Genomic DNA, 17,901 nt, shown 5'->3' on the forward strand with positions numbered 1-17,901 from the left:
AGACTCCGTCTCAAAAAAAAAAACAAAAAAAAAAAAACAGGATATGAAGTGGGGGTAGACTTATCTATGGGTCAAAACATTGGTAAATTTTATTGTCAACTTACTTTACCCATCAAAACACTTTTTTTAAAAAAAAAAATTATGTCCATCATTTGCTCTCTCAAGCATGAGAAGTCTTGCAGTTCAATAGAACAAAGATATATCTACAGGGGCAGAGAGTGTCTTGAAACTAGAAGAATTATGGGACTCCTGGAGGGAAGAGCAGTTCCACAGACCCCCTCCCCCAGCAAATTTTGGTTTCTTCTTAAAAACCTAGGCCTTTGTGAACCTTGGCATGTGCTCAATCAAGTGCTAAAAAATTACTATTTTAAGACATGAATGCATACCCTTTAATTTAAACATCTTAATAAAAGGATAGATTTGGAAGAAAAAAAATAAATACAATACAAAATACCTAGCCACAGAAGCTTAGTTAAAATATTAAATAAATATAGCTTAAATTTAAAATAAAAAAGGCATATTACCTGTTCTTTTCTAGTTTGTTATGAACTTCTCTTGTTCCAGTGCTGAAATAATAAAAACCAAAACATGAAAGTTATTAAATAAAACTAGATATAATTTATAGTTTATTATAAGAGAAAATTCTACTAAACTCAAAATCCACTCTCATAGCTGCCAACATGGATAGGAAAAAATCCAGTAGATTTTACGAAATATAAATTTCATGTTAATTGTTGTATAAGGTATTAAATATTTTAGGTAATTTTAAGGATTTTTATACTAATCAAAAATACGAAAACTGCAAGATTTCCAGTTATGATTGACATTAAACATACTTGAAATATTAGGTATTATGCTTACTCATAATTTTGAACATTAATAGGCATTTAACTCAAAGATAACTTTTTTTAAATTAATTTAAAAAGAGTTTTCAATAAAAACAAACTGAACATTTTAGAAAAAAAAAAGTTTTGAACTTATTTCTACAATTGAGGTTCGCTTCATTATGTATAGTAATACTTAAATATTCAAGCAATAATCAGACAAAAATTCTATTTCAATAGGGATTTTATTTTTTAGGAAAATTAATCAATTTTAGGGAATTTTCTAAAATGTACAAAAACCAGGAAAATTTTAATTAAACTAGTTGACAAAGAGAAACTGGCAAAATTCAGCAGTCTACTGGAAAATCCAATAGATCTGGCAGTTATGCACTCTAGTAACATTAAACAAGCTAAGAGTTGGGAAATTAAAGAGGAGACAAATCATTTGAATTAAAATTTTTTGTCTTGAATAAAATACTGATCATTAATTTCTACCGGAAATTTTTTTGAAAAATTTTAGCTTTGAATTTTTTTTTTAGAATTAAACAATATAATTTCTGATTTCAGTAGGCCACCACTGATCCAATAGGATTAAATCCTTAAAGAAATAAAAGAAAAATCAACAAATAACTATGAACTTAGTCCTTCTCATAATTTTTCAGTCCCTTTTGAATCTTTTAGAGAAATATGACCAATAATCACAATCATAGTAATCACACATATTAATTACCTATTATAATTAATACCATGATGGTAGTGAATATTGGAAAACTAAGACTTGGAAATACAGTTGTTGAGTCTAACTTGTGAATACTAATTATAACCAGGACATTGGATAAAAGTGGTTTTAACCATCAAAAAGTATCATAAATGTTAAAATGTTATTTTGAATGTTAAAAACTAAAAAATGCATCATGCATTAAAAAAATTCACCATAATAGCTTTATTTATTGCCTGCATAAAATTAAATGATCCTTTTGTACAGTTCTTACAATTGTAACAATTACATTTGATGTTTCAAAGCAGACGATATTAACAGATGTACCTTTTACTTGCATTTGGTGGCATAGGTAACAGCAAAAGAGAAAGAGCATATGTCCCTGGTTGTAGCATTAGAGATGAAATTTTTTTTTTATGTGAATTCTAGAATACATTTTTATCCTTTTCTTACACCCCCTCCTCTCCAGTTTCATTTGTCAATTACAGGCCCAATAGCTACTAAAAATTTGTATCCCATTTACCTAATAATTGAATAGGTTGTGTGTTATTGTTGTAGTTTGCTAAGTAAGTAGGTTTATTATCATTTTTTTTTTTTTTAATTTCTTTACTCAAAAATAATAATAAATAACTACAGAATGTCCGGATTTTTTTTCCCTCTAAATACATTAATTTTTCAAGCTCTAATTTATAATGTTCTAAATAAAGTTAAATTGTTTCTCAAAAAAATTAAAACTGAGTTGCTTGCCTCAAATAAATAAACAATAAACAAAATAAAATTAAAATAAAAAAATATATAATGTGGGGTTTTAGAGGAACGAACAGTTTTTTATATGATTGAAATATTTAATAATAAAATGAATTTACAGATATAATGAAATATTTATAAAAAAACATGAAAGTTGAAAAATATGGGCAGTCTGCCCTGTTATCATAAGCAAGAATATTGGCCGTCTGCCCCGTTTACACAAACATCAGCCCCGGCTGGGCTATGAAGTTTATTGCTTCAGCAACAAACGAAGACTGTTTCTTTTTGATTAAAAAGGAATGGTGGAGAAGCGGGGGAAATTGTGGCATTGGAAATGGCGGCAGAAGAAGGGGTGAGAGGCAGTTCTTTTCCTCGTCCTTCATATATAAAAACTTCATTGATCAATTTTAAGTTATAATATAAATAACTTAAAGCACAGCATAGTTAAACAAATTTTATTATGTGAATGAAGTGAAATACATTATTGTAAACTAACCTAAAGGAATATTTAGATGGTTTCTATTCATATTTCATTTCATAAAGAAAAAGCAAAATAAGAGATGGAAATAAATAAAAACAAATGTAATAAAAAGAAAAGCAGTGGTATCTGATGCAAAAACAATTTTGGCAAGAAAAATAGTTCATTGGATGAAAAGATAAAAGCTTACAGAAAAAGAGTACAAGATAAAATCTATTATTAAACTATAACCAATTATATTTTGGAAAGTTAAAAACACTAAAACATTTTGTTGAAAGAAGATAATACCCCCAAAGCATTGGAACAAACTTGAACAGTAAATGAATTCAGCCTATGGAGCAAATATCCTAAACCCTTCTTCCACTTATATTACAATTATTGCCTTTCCTAATCTCCAAAGAGGTCAAAGATTTCGCCATTCACTTAGCAACATGGGAGAGTTTCTTATGGTATTCTTGTTTAGCAGGGTAATAATGGAAAGAATATTTAATACAAGCAAAGTATTACTAAGTTGATGATTTTTCAACTGTTTGACGATAAATTTCAGTCTAAATAAAGCGGATATAATGGATGGTAAAATAATTCAAATTAAGAATAAAATTACAACTTTTCTTTAAAATTCCCTGACTTTTCCAGGATTTTTCCAGTATAAAAAAAATTCCCTGATGATTCCAGGTTTTCCAGGTGCGTGGCCACCCTGACCAAGAAATGAGCTATGTATCATTTACTAAAACTTCAACAAACCTAGAAAAACTATCAATAAGAAACGTTGGCCCCAAAAAAGATACAATTGTAATATTTCTCAAAATAGCTATTTTGACAAAAATCAAGATATCACTCTTACAAGAGAAATCATTTGTATAAGACGTTTCATACATTTTTTTGAGAGGGGAAAAGGTGAGTTTATGAAAAAATTTTCACATTAAAAAAAATATTGAATTTATTGTTTAATCATAAATTCCTTTTAAACAAAAAATTTGCTGATTTGAAGGAAAGAGTATGAACAGTGTGTAAAATTTAATTAACACACTGACAAAATAAATTGATGGTCAGAGGTCTTAAGATTATAGCTAGTTGAGACAATGCTCAAAAGTCTGAGAATAAGCAGATCTGTAACTTAAACTGTTGGAACCATTGTATTCAAGGTCATATTTAACTATAAGCTTTAAGTATACAAATGTATTGGACCGAAACTTTTGCATGTTTTGAAGAACAAATATTTCAGAAAAAAATATTTATGTTGCATAAAATATAACTATTATACTAGTATAATTCCTTAAATCAATTAAGAATTTTAAAAAGTTGCAAAAAAGGAAAGCTACAAATCCAGGCAAGAAAATTTAATTACAGTTTCCTAACAGATTTGACAAAAAGAGTTGGTAAGAGTTCTTCATTATGTTTTTTATATGAAAGATTTTGCAAAATAGTAAAGAATCTACTCATAACTTTGTCAATTTGGAAAAAAACAAGCAGTGACACAAAAAGAAAATTTTTGAAAAGGGACATATTTTGGAATGAAATTATCTCTGAAGGATCAGTTTTTCTGATCTTTTGTGAAGGGTCCATTTTTATATTGAGCTATTTTGTGAAGGGTCCATTTTAACAATTTATTTAAGGGGTCTGTTAATGAACCTAAATTGAGTCCTGGTTGATCTGTTCAAAATCCCTTTTTTTTTCCATACGACAGTGTTTCCAGAAGTGTGGTATGCATACCCCCAGGGGTACGGAAACAGTTAAGCAGGGGCATGCGTTCTTAGGCAAAATATCTTGCAACAAACGAAAATTTCAAAATATTTTATTTAAAAACAAAGCAAGCCATGAAAATTTACGATTACGTATAATTTCTTACGATTACTATTGGCTACTTTTTGCAGAGTTAACAGTTAATAATTAGTGGTGTCAACAGCCACTTGTGATTTTTAACTTTTGTGCAGTTTTTTTATAGTAAAAAATACATTCATTTTTTAATTAGTGGTACACAGCATTACGAAAAATTTAGAAAAGGTACCCAAAAGTTCAGTGAAACATCAGGCCTTTCTGTTCATACATCTGCCTTTGCATTCTTAAAGTGTGGTTGTTGCTTTTCAGAGATGTTCAGAATTATAAAAAATATATTTGATTCTATTTAAATTTTTACTGGGTATTTTGGTATTCTTAAATAAGCAATTGGCATAGAAAACTCTGAACAAGCAAGAGATTCGGGAAAACTTGAAAATGCTTAAAGAAAATAATTTTAAAAGAATAAAAAGGGTATATTGTAAGCATTTTAAAAGTATAATTGAAACTTACCCAGAATGCTCCTGGTGAGATGAAGTATCCTTTGTCAACCCGGAGGAAGATGAACTAGATCGTCTTTTCTCTTTACTCTCTTCAGGTGAATGGGTAGAATTCGGTAAGCTTGGGGGCTTTTTTGGAGATATGTGCTCAACGGGAGTAGGATAAACACCATCTTTTCGTGCAGCACAGAGTTTAGAAAATGTATAGTAATCGTGAGGTTCTTCTCCTATAAAACATGAAACAGAGGAAGAAAAATTTTACAAAAGAAGCTATATATTTTTATATTTTATTTTGTAACCGTCGTTGAACAGCCGACCCAATTTTATGGGTTTACGACTACTAATGTTCAACTCTGCAGCCTTGTAATTTTNTGCAACTAACAATAAAAACTACACTTATCTCCTGGATCGAGTATTGGGAGAAATTTGCCTGCATTGAGGACTTTTTGATGGAGCTTACCCGCATTTGCATTACATGGAGAAAAAGAACACGAAAACCTCAAGAAGACTCTAACCCATGATCCATCTATCACTGAGGATATTTCACGTATGCACCGTGCCGGATGCGGAATTCGTATCGACTGGGATTCGAACCCAGTTCGCCGCACTGGAAGGCAAACGCTCTATCCTCTGTAAAAATGTTGAAAAACTTAATAAAACTAACTGTATGACAATGCTACAAGACTAAGAAGTTTTGAAAATAAAAGTTTCCAAAGAAAGCAAAGTCCATATTTGCAATTCTTTAAAAAATATGTACCTTGAATAGCTTTCGTCATAATTCTATGAAAAATATAAATTATAGTGTTTTAGCCAAAGTCCCATGAAGAACATGTATTTTGAAGTGGTTTAACCACAATTCGGTAAAAAAAAATGAATCATGATATGAACAAGTTGGTACATAAGTGCAAACTTTCGAAATAAGATTTTAAAAGCTTTGTGACATTTTACATACTTATAATTTAAATGCCAAATAATAGCATTGTGGCGTAACTACCATTACGAAAATTAAACATCAATTCACTGGTATATAAGATATGCTAACTTGATTCAATCACGAGGTACCTTTTGATAGATGACGGTTGGCATGGTCGATAACTCCGCCCCCACATTGGTGACCTCCGGACGTGATTTGAACACGCAATAACGCCTACTTCGCAAAAATCTTGACAGTAGCGCCTACTTCGTTGGATGGTCCACATTGAACAGTTGACTTGCTACATGTGACTGCGACATTATCCACCTCCTCACGCTGTTGCTACTCAGTCTCGTCTCGATGAAACACAATGGCTGCCTGCATACACTTGACTGCTAATGGCAACACAGGAGCGACTACGACTAGTTAATACACCTCTCCCATTCAGCACTCAAAAACTCAGTGACCTTAAAACCAGCTCTCCCGAACTTTCACAAGTACAGCAACTAGTGGTATCCGTTCATCGAATTCTATCCCTGATAAAATTCTGGTGGGGGAGTATTGTGGCGTAACTAACACTACGAAAATTAAACATCAATTCACTGGTATATAAGACATGCTAACTTGATTCAATCACGAGGTACCTTAATATGCAACTAATTTATATTGGACAAATCATAGTTTAAAAAAAATTGTAAGACTTTTTTAAGTGTATGATTATCTAAAAGATGTTTTTCTCTTTATGATCAACTATTGATCCAATTAGAAAGTTCCGAATCAAATGGGAATTATGTAAACATTTCTATACAATATACATTTTAATATAAAAATTAGAAATAATTTAAATATTTCAATACATGAAACAAAATACACTATGTCATTAGACATATAATACACATTCACTACAATACACCATTTTTAGTTCATTTGGAACCTAAAAAATAGTAATTTCGTAAAAGTTTCACTAATTCGCATGAGTTATTAAAATAAAATACTAAAAAACATTTTTAATCTGTTGTCCCATATGTACTATAGCATCAAAATATGAAATTATACAGTGTTTTCACTACAGAGCGAGAACGCGAAAATCTCGCATATTGTTTTCTTTTCTCGCATTAAAAAATGATTACTGCGAGAAATTCGCGCATTCTATAAATCAATTTCAAAATTCGAGAATTTTTCTCATTTTGGAAGAAGCTTCGAATTACGCTGTTTAGAATAAAATCCGTTTCACTTTTCTTCCTGGATCTTTCATTATTTTCAATATTTGCTCCGTTATCTAGCTTCCCTATTTACCAGTATTGTTCAGAACCTTTTCGAACAACAGAACACAACCGAACCACGGAACCCCTTTCAGAACACATTTCTCTGCAACCACGTGTTTACCGTAGGTAAGGTTTTTTCATGTAAGACATTCAAATTTTTTATGCACTACTGTAAGATGGACAAATACCTAGTAAAGGCAAAATCTTCTATGATGATGCAGCAAGAATATTCAATGCTTTAAAAATAGAAGACGTAAAAATGTATTATATTTAGAGAAATGATTTTTTTCAAGTCTATTTGTGTTTTTTTAGTTTTTAGAAATCTCACTTAACTTTCTGAATNTCATGTAATATTCAAATATTCAATGCTTTATCAAAAATATTCAATGCTTTAAAAATAGAAGACTTAAAATGTATTATAATAAGAGAAATGATTTTTTTTCAAGTCTATTTGTGTTTTTTTAGTTTTTAGAAATCTCACTTAACTTTCTGAAATCTCACCCTATTTTTGAGAAAGGGTGAGAAATTCTCACCCATTTTTTTTCTATGATGAAAACACTGGTATACCAAAATTAAGCACACATTCAAACAAATCCCCCCGTTGTGCATCTCTCTTATGAAAAATTATCTAAGTCTGCTCAATTTACGTACTGAAGTTATAATTATTTATCGAAAAATTTCATTTTATAGAAAAACCTTAATTACAGCTATTTTATTTTAAACCTTTTAGCTTCTCTTACTTCAATTTCAATATTCCTTTTTTAAAAAAAAGAGGGAATAAGTTCAAATATTTATACAACACATATAAATAGCTTGTTAGACAAATATTTTTTTAATCAGAACAAATTCAATCCCTAGAGAGCATCCAATCCAACTTAACAAAATAAGCAGTTACAAAAATTTTTAAAAAGACATTTTAATTAGTAAACAAATATATGAGAAAAACCTAAGTTTACAATAAACTAATCACATTATAAAAATTAAAAAAAAAACTAATATGCATTGCTATAAATCAGCTGAAAAACATAACAATTACTTTAATTTCATTTAAATACTTTTTATGCAATAAAAAAAAGTGAAAGCAAATATATAAAATCATATTAGTACAATATAGATAATTCACTAAAAGTACTTACAGTGCCCTTTGCTATGGTGATCAATTTATAACCTTTTTTAAATACTAACTATAAAATTTAGAAATACAAAATAAAAAAAATTAAAAAAAACATTTCAGTACTTCTTACTACTAAAATAAATACTAAAGGAAGTAAACTAAATTTAATAATCAAAACAAAAGATTGAATTATTTTCATAGTAAAATCATAAAATAATTGCAAACTAAACCCAAATGTCTTAAAAAAAAAAAAAAATTAAGACAATTTTTTTTTACAATACATGTTAACAATTGCAATCTGGCATAATAATAAAGCAAAATAGGAAATTGCTAAGATTTGATTATATATTGTCGATTTGCAAAAATAAAGTTAAACAAATTATGGAAAAAAGAACTCTGTTTTTTAATAACAGAACATCGATCCAAGTTCTATCAGTGTTAAGATAGGCAGAACAATAAACATTTATAACAATAAATTCAAAAAAATATAGTTTAAAAATGTTAATTTGCAACTAACAATAAAAACTACACTTATCAAATCGGAAAACTGACAGAGAAAATTACAAGGAATAACAAACAACAAATGAAATAGTTGTGAAAAAGATAGGGACAACGATAACTCGAAGGTCAAAATCACAAAAGTGGTATCTATACTTAGTATCAAAATTGAAAATCAAATAAAATAAAAAAATCATAAAAAGAAATAGATTTCTTTTACCTATAACTGATCTTTTTCCTTATTTTAAACCAATTGAACACTGCAAGCCTGACAAAGAACGAAATGATATCGAAATAAGAGTAGTAAATATAGAGGCAATTTTTAGTCAGTATAACAAAATTGAACTTTTTAAGCAAAGTTAAAGTCAAATCAATAAACACTATTAGAATTGTGGTTATAAATTACAAATAAGAGGAAAACAATATTTGCAAACAAATCAATAAGACAGCAAGGAACTTAGCAGCGTCTTTCACATTAATGCTGCATGTTTAAGTGAAATCGTTCAGCTTAATACCACACCCTAAAATGTAAACTTTTAATAAACATCATATGTTTTACAATATAGTGCAAAATAACTAAATTACAAGCTATTTAATACATACCACGTGCTTGAGCTTCAGCTTGGTATTCTACATATTTTGCGGCTTCCAGTAGAGTTGAAAGGCTCATCGCTTTCCAATACGTCCCAAGCACATTAATACGGCCTTTCGCATCTACAGATCACTAAAAATTCCATGAATTAAGGATATTTAACAGCACATTGTAAAATAACGATCTCAAGATGGCGGGATGACATCAAAACACACGCATCGAGAGAAGGCAGAATACAAAGAACCACGTGGTAACCGTGATTGACGTTGGTTCCTTTTAAACGCTAAGGTTTGAGTAATCGAATACTGTTTACAAATATGATACGCAGCTACACCTTTATAATAAAGTAAAGCAGACGATCAGATCAAATCAGTTTATTTTACCTTCTCGGATAATAATCAGCGGCTCAGAACAGAATGCTTGTGAACACAAAAGGTATGTGCAGCGTGACGAAAATTGTTATTTACCGCAAATACCTGGATCAATGGCCCATCCTACTAAAAAAAATTCGATTAAACTATAGGTGAGACTTTAGGTCAGAGATTTTTGAATTTAAAACATTATTCTAAGAGAATGATAACATAAAATATACATTAAAACCATAAGAAAATTCAGAAATTTCTCGTGACCTGTCTAAAGTATATAAACCACGTTATTATGTTTGCATGTGTTAGGATCCAACAACCAATCATATACAAGCACACCATCGACTAGGCGGGGCCTTAGTCACATGGAGCATATGCTACTCTTCCATCTGTCATCGCTGCCCCCTTTTTTAAACTGTCAAAAAATATTTCATAGCTTAGTTCTTTTCTAAAATCAGATAATAATACTGCTTTTAAGGAAAGAAAAAATATTTCTTTATAATAGTGTACATGTTTTGATAGAATCACAATTTCCAATTGTATGCTGCAGCATTTTGCTATCAAATATGACATCGGGGGAGCTGTCATTGAATTCTAGTAGTGCTGCCATCTATACTGCATCTTACCAACTATAAAAATAAATGACAAGTCATATACAAAATAAACACTGCCAAGGCAATCAAATGTAACAGGAGCGATTACGTTTCACGGACTAGTGACCTGGAGGCGCGATAAGTAAATAATTTTTTTAGGAATAAAAATGCGCCATCGCTGTGGTGTACTTTCATGAATCAAAAATAAAGCAAAAGAGAAATTTAATTTCAGGAAGAAAAAAATATTTTTTATTTTAATTACATAAAAAGTTCTATGAGAAAAAGGTAAAAATCATCAAAGAAAAAGAAGGATATTATTTTGGTAAAAATATATTTTGCATTCTTATTTAATGAAATAAGTTGAAACCGTATAAATATTTTAAAACATTTTTTTTTGTTTTTTTATTTTTTTAAATAATTACAATTATAAAAACTGTGGCCGTAAAATTAATTCTAGTTTTAAAAATTGCAGATCTGATTGTAACCAAGAAAGAAAAAAAAAGGGGGGGGAAATGAATAAAGGTGATAAATTTCTAGATTAAATGTCGAAAAGTCCTCGTAGTTTCATTTTACTAATACTTTAATCTAACCTTCAATTCTATTTATTTATAAATCATATATTTTAAAATTTAATTTATCTATTCTTATAAAAAATTAAATTCACATAAAAAAATTTTTGTCGATATTTCTTTTAATAACTGATTAAAAACGTAAGTTTTATTCATTTTTTTTTCTCTATGTTAGTAGGACTCTTAGATACTATATGAAATTAGAAAATTTCGCAATAGCAGGCTGTAGCATTTTTGAGAATGGCCATTTTTTTAAAAATTTGGCCACAAATCCAAATTGGGTCGGCTGTTCAACGACTGTCACAAAATAAAATATTTTACTGCACATAAAAAAAGATTACATGTTTGCGGGAAAATATAAGGACACTTGAGAACACATGTTTAAATTTGTGAACTTTTTCTGTCCTCAAAAAGTTGAAATATCATATAAATATATATCCTATCATCTATCATATCATTTAAGATTTGAAGTATCATGAAATTTTCTTAAGAATAATCAATGAAATTCGAGGACTGTCCTCAAGATTTGAAAACGGCTGATAACCTTACTTCTGTGCATTATAAATTAAGCTGTAATTCAGATTCGCCGTTGTTTTGTGACCAATCACAAAGCATGAACTTAATTTATTTTTTACTGATGGTCATGCTGTAATTAAAAGAAACTGATAAATGAGATCTTAAAACATTTCATGAAAAATGCAGGTAATGAGCAAAATAGACTATAGTTTTTTAACCGTGTTTATAAAGAGTAGTACGATGTAATCCTTTGCTTTATTAACGCTTTTAATTATGGTAACATTAAAAAGTTCAGAAAGGATTTCAGACTGTAAAAACAATTTCTTATAATACCAATTTTAAAAATAACTTAAAAATGGCAATATATTTAGCTACGAGATCTGAGCTTTATCCCAGAAAGAAAATAAAAACATTACTTTTTCATTCAGCTAGATATGTTTCAAAACTTCAATTTTAAATCATTAAAACTAATTTCAATAGCTAATAAACAGTATCAAATAGTGATAGCAGTAAATGGTAATAGTATTAGCTAATAAATAGTATCGTGAGTTACTTGACGGGTATTGGAATTTTTTCTGAAGTCATAATACATCATGATTTATTTGTTTTACGCACGTACGTGCTAGGAGTCTACATTATTTATTAAATTAGTTATGCTTTATTAGAAGTATTATATATTATACTTAATTATACATAACATAGTACATTATTTCCGCGCTTATAATCACAGTAAAGGCTGCAAATAATTTATATGATTAAAAAGATTTGGAAAGAGCTTATAATTCACGTCAAATTTATTTTAATAACATTTTTTGTGTCAACTTTAATAGCATCAATTCCACTAGAAAATTATTTTCAGAAATCCTACCTGAAAAAGTTTGTCTATTTTTTCTTATTCGAAAAATTAAAGAAATAAAAAATTTCATTTATTTAATAGCTAAAATATTATATACAAGAAATTTGTGCCAAGTCTTTTTAACATTTTCAAGCATCGATTAAATTTTTTTTTAAAAAAGCATATTAATATATTAATAGCATATTAATCTATCTAAAACATATCAATCAATTTAATATTTCCAAAAAATATCGTATTAATATCTAAGGCAAATTTATCTATTTAATATTTTTAAACAATCAAGCATTGATTGATGTTTTTCTTTTTTTATTATTATTATTTTTTTCTTATGCATAGATCTGCAAAATTAAACAAAAAATTAATAGCTTGCAGTGCTATATATAAGTTTGAGTAATGAGTCATAAAAAAACACGTATGACCGCATTTTATTTAAAGTTGATTTCTTAATCAATTCACTTAATAGCTGTTAAATTTAAAAAAAAAAAAAAAAAAAGCTTAATGTTCCAAATTCTTAAATTTAAAAAATAAACACCGAAGTTGTGAGCTCTTTGGAACTTTCGACTTGTACCACAAAAAATAAATGAATAAAAAAAGTGAATCGTGGTGAAAAGTGATGGTTATATTGACAGAAATAATAAATTTACAAAAAAATTATCGCATTATTCTAAGGCAAAATCAGTCCATGAACTCTCACTGCAATTATCTCAGGAAATATCTGTATCCCTTATTGCTCCTTAAAATATCTGCCGCTAAAACCCTTCTCGACATTTTTCACTGAATCCAGGAATACTGAAAAATCACATTCATTAACTTTGGAATGTATTTGATATTTTTTAAACCGGTTCCACCTTTCAAATGTAATACGTGTCAAAAATCTAGAACTGGTTTAATGATAAGAGTTTGACACTTTGATTACATTATCAAATTTGTTGATTGAAAATAATAATAATAAAAAAAGAGTAAGAGTTTCCAAAGGGAAAAAAGATTCTAAAAGAAAGAAAAAAAAATTATTCCTTTCGTTACTTACATGAGATATCAAAGAAATTTTTTGAAACTATTCTAAAACTCCCTGAAAATAATAATAAAAAATCGAAAAATTTTAAATACAACTCAAAAGTTATTTTTCACTATATACTTAATTAAAAAGTCATGTTTTTTAATTAATTAACTGATTAATAATGTAGCATTTTTCATTTTTACGTCCAACTCGAGAGCTATTTTACACTACGTCCTGAATTAAAGAGTCATGTTTGTTAATTAATTAACTAATAAATAATGTAGCATTTTCCCTTTTTTAAATCTGACTCGAAAGTAATTTATAATAATGCGTAATTTATAATAATATATAACTATAAAGATGCTTTTGAAAACAAATGTTTAGAACCTAATATAATTTTTTATTTCGATATTTTTAAATGTTTTGAAATGTTACAAATTGTTCGACTTCTACTAAAAACACAGAAAATTTGCAAGTAAAATTTTTCTTTTTATTAGCTTTCAGTTGAGTTCACGACATCTGCTAATAGTACTCAAAATAGTATTTTATTTTATTTTATAACCGTCGTTGAACAACTGACCAAATTTTGGGTTTAGTGCTACAAATGTTCAATTCCATAGCCTTGTAATTTTGAACCCAATAAAGAAGACAAGGGAGCTCCTATATTAAGTATTGGAGGAAATTTACCTTCGTGGAGGACTTTTTTTTCTTTTTTTTTTCGTTGTTGATGGAACTAACCCACATTTGCTTTACATGGAGAGGAAAACCACGAAAATCTCTAACATAGGCTATTTTAAGTCAGCACTGTGGTCAGTGCAAGCCAGATGCGGATTCGTATCGACCAGTCATCGCTGGGATTTGAACCCGGTTCATTGGAAAGCGAAAGCTCCAATCCCTGAGCCATCGTGGCTCCAATACTTAGTTAGTCCAAATATTTGAGTCCAATAATATTCCAATTGCATTGAACTACTTCTTAATAATTTCAGGTTTGCACTATTTATTTCTCTGGCAAACAATGAAAAACTTCGTTAATCTAGGAGAAATTCAGGAAACTTCCGGTGTATATCTCCGCTAATGTTATGATAACGAAGCGTTGAGTGAACAGGCTTAATGATCTAGGAAGTTTTATAATTGGAATTTTTTTTATCAAATTCCCTCGAAATTTTTCGATTTATGAGAGTTTTTTGTAGTTTATAAATTCTTACAGGTCATGAGCCGAAAACATATTAAAACATATTTATCCTTTATTATCGCCAGATGTTATTGTTTGGGCAGCATCATAGCATGCGACGAGGTAATTTCTCGCAAAAAATAATTTTAAGTAAATTATTTCTTATTATTTTATTTAATAATGATCGAAAAAAGTTTAAATTGTAAGATATACAAATTTTTGCATTTTTTTAAAAAGCAAAATTTTAGGAGGCAAAATACAAAATTTGTGCAAAAGTGGTGGAATATTTCTTGAAAAATCGCATTTTAAATTTCTAACTTTCTTAAAATTCAATTTCTTAGGAACTATTCAACCAATTTAGCTCAAATATTTTAATTTTGCCATTCAAAAATATATTCGTAAAAATGATAATTTTTTCGACCATTATAAAAAATTAATTTTTTTATGGCATTATTTGTGGATAAACGAATTTTATAATTGTGTGCAGCTTTTTCATTAATTCGTTGAAAAAGTTCTCGAGATGCAGCAAAATGCGCAAAAAGTAACATTAAGGGGTCCAAACTTTTGAGCGCGCTCCTGATCAAACTATTCGGACGATATTTCGCAAATTGCGGCTTCCCCCTTATATGTCTAGGGTTTGAAATCCGAATCCGTCGAAAAAAAGCATATTTATACAGCTAAATCACCTTTTGTGTCTGATTTCGTAACTTAAAATAACGTCTGCACTTATTAATTAGGTCACCCTTAGTCTTAAAACTAGATCCGTTAATTAGATCAAAAGTTATTTACTGTGGTCTTTTTTTTTTTGTTTTTCCGTTCACTATATAAATTTAAATATAGGAGTATGAATCAGAAACTGAATATATAATTCAAGACTTCAATCCTGATATTCTTTTTTTTTTTATGTTATAAAAAATATTTGGTATTTTTGACACTCAAAAACTAATGGCTGCACATTTCTCATCTACTTATCTATATATATATATAGATATATATATATATATGAATGTCCTTTATAGACTTCTAAACTATAAGACCGAAACCTACGAAATTCGACATACAGACAGTTCGAAGCACGAGGAAGGTCACTGTCGACATTAGAACGTAGACAAATCGTTCCAGCGGGATGAGCAAAAACGAAATTGAATTTTTTGATTGGTTAAGGTTTAGCCATTGGTTTAAATTTAACGATTCAATTTTTCAAATAATTTTAAAAATAACATCAGTGATAATTACTAGCTTATTACTCTATTTGGTCAAAAAATAGTTTATTGCACATATTTAACTATTTTTTGACCAAATAGAGTAATAAACTAGTAATTATCACTTATAATTTGTTTGATACTACGCGCTTTTATTTTATTTATATTAATTCTTTTTTAAATATGTTTCTAAAAAATTACTTATTTTAGCCCAACGGGATAGAAAAAAATATTTATGATATTATGAGAAAAAAATATTGAAAATACATATAAAAAAAATATTATTAAAAGCAAATTAATGAGAAAGTGGTACTAATTCGTTTAGGAGAAGCATAAAAAATCGATGCCAATGAGGCTTACGAAAAAGATGCTTAATTAAGATATTACGTATATTGAAATAAAAGAAATAAGCTATGTATGTACTAGAAAGCAAAAGTAATAGAGTAAAGGTATTTATTTGAACAGAAGAACCGTAAGAAATCGCCATACTAGCATTGAGGACAATGATGCTTAATTAATGCTGGAAATATATATTAGTTGAAATAAAAAAAGTAATTTCTGAACTAAAAAGCAAAAATTGGGAGAAAAGATACTTATTTGGGTTTTGGATAACCTTAAAAATTTTGCATATTATTGGCACCAATGCTCAATTAAAATTGATAAAGTTTCATTAATTGAAATAAAATAAAATTAGCTATGTGTTAAAAAGCCAAGCTCACGAAGAAAAGATTATTGGGAAATTCGTTTAAGAAAAATCGTAAAAAAATCGCCATTTACAGATGACGCTTAGTTCATATGTATTCCTGAATAATTGCTATTAGAAGAATTTATCTCTATAATATTATCAAGAAAGGAAATTTATGGTCAATCGAAATTTTAAGCTCTATCCGATCGACTAGATTAAATTTTAACTGGAGTCTTGTGATGGGTAACACTATAATTTTAAATTATTTTTTGACCACTATATGCCAAATTTAAGTAGCAATTTTATCAAATTATAACTAATCGAAATTTCGATTGCTTTTGGACTATCTTTACATGCTGAAATTTCAGCTGATGCTGTGTGCCTGGCGTCAGTCCTGTTTTCAAATATTGTCTCTTAAATATTGCAAGCAAAATTTATAGCCATTTTATAAATAATCGAAATTTAATTCGTAATCGATTTTCCGACACAACAGAAATGTCTAAGAGGACGTCACTTCACATACCTGCTTACTAAAAATTCATCAACGATCAATCAGTTACTAATAATAGCCTATTGAAATGAGCCAAATAAAAAAAAAAAATGTAGTTTTCAAATGTTATATTTTATTTTATTAATTCTCCTTGAGAGATTGTTTTAACAAAAAGGATTCAGTTTTAAATTTTTGATAGTAGCCTCCACCTTTTGCAATATCTGACAATTTTTCCATAAAATCAATTAATATTCATATTTTTTTTAAAATTCATTAATGAATGTTAATAATAAAAAAAGATAAACTCATGAAAGTAAATAACTTTACTTTTTTTTTTTTTTTAAATAAAAGCTAACGATGAATAAAATAAATGAAAATGTTCAAATAAAATATTCAGTGTAGTGACTTGCAGTTTCCTAAAAAAGGAAGCATTCTACTTTTAAAGGTTGACCAATGTAAACATTTTTAATTCGATTTTCTATTCTATTTTATTACCCTTTTTTATTTATTTAGCGTTGATTGCATTAATGTAATTCAAATTCAGAGATATTTTACCTTATCTTTTTTTTTTTCATTTTTAAATTTTTTTTTCCTTTTTTTTTTNTTTTTTTTTTTTTTTTTTTTTTTTTTTTTTTTTTTTATCCGTCGGTATTTTGAAAGGAAAGAATGCTCCAACCGAGTTCTTTCTAAATATAGAAACCATGTCACCTTTTTTAACAATAAATTTATAAATAACTAAAACAAATTTACATTTCAAGCTCACTAAAATTACTTAATATTATTAATATCTAATGAAATACAGTATATTTGAGCTCAGGAACAATATAATGTATTTCTTTTGGTAGAAACAAAATTATCTGCTTCATAATATCGCCAAGAGTAAGCTCTAATAAGCAGCTGTATACTTTCTAACCGGAAGTAGAGCAGGTCAAGCACTTGAGATTGTTCACACTGAAAACACCATCGATTTAAGTAAATTATCTTGTATCGATATGCAGAGATGAATCGAATAAAATTTTGAACAATATTATT

At 28.4% G+C, this 17,901-nt stretch overlaps 1 protein-coding gene across 2 annotated transcripts in view; it reads right to left on the minus strand.

The window, feature by feature from the left end:
* Nucleotides 1-10,163, minus strand: part of LOC107436912 (max-binding protein MNT) — a 34,491-nt gene extending 24,328 nt beyond the window's left edge. The window contains exons 1-3 of one of the 2 annotated variants that reach the window (XM_071180561.1): nt 9,437-10,163; nt 5,057-5,270; nt 525-566 (exon numbers count right to left, since the gene is read on the minus strand). In XM_071180561.1, the coding sequence (XP_071036662.1) occupies nt 525-566; nt 5,057-5,270; nt 9,437-9,503 (323 nt within the window). In that variant the 5' untranslated portion in view covers nt 9,504-10,163. The remainder of the gene's footprint in view (nt 1-524; nt 567-5,056; nt 5,271-9,436) is intronic. The other variant, XM_071180562.1, reaches the window with a different exon arrangement.
* Nucleotides 10,164-17,901: the final 7,738 nt, after the last annotated feature.

The sequence above is a fragment of the Parasteatoda tepidariorum genome, chromosome 5 (assembly GCF_043381705.1).
Source record: "Parasteatoda tepidariorum isolate YZ-2023 chromosome 5, CAS_Ptep_4.0, whole genome shotgun sequence".
Lineage (NCBI taxonomy): Eukaryota > Metazoa > Arthropoda > Arachnida > Araneae > Theridiidae > Parasteatoda > Parasteatoda tepidariorum.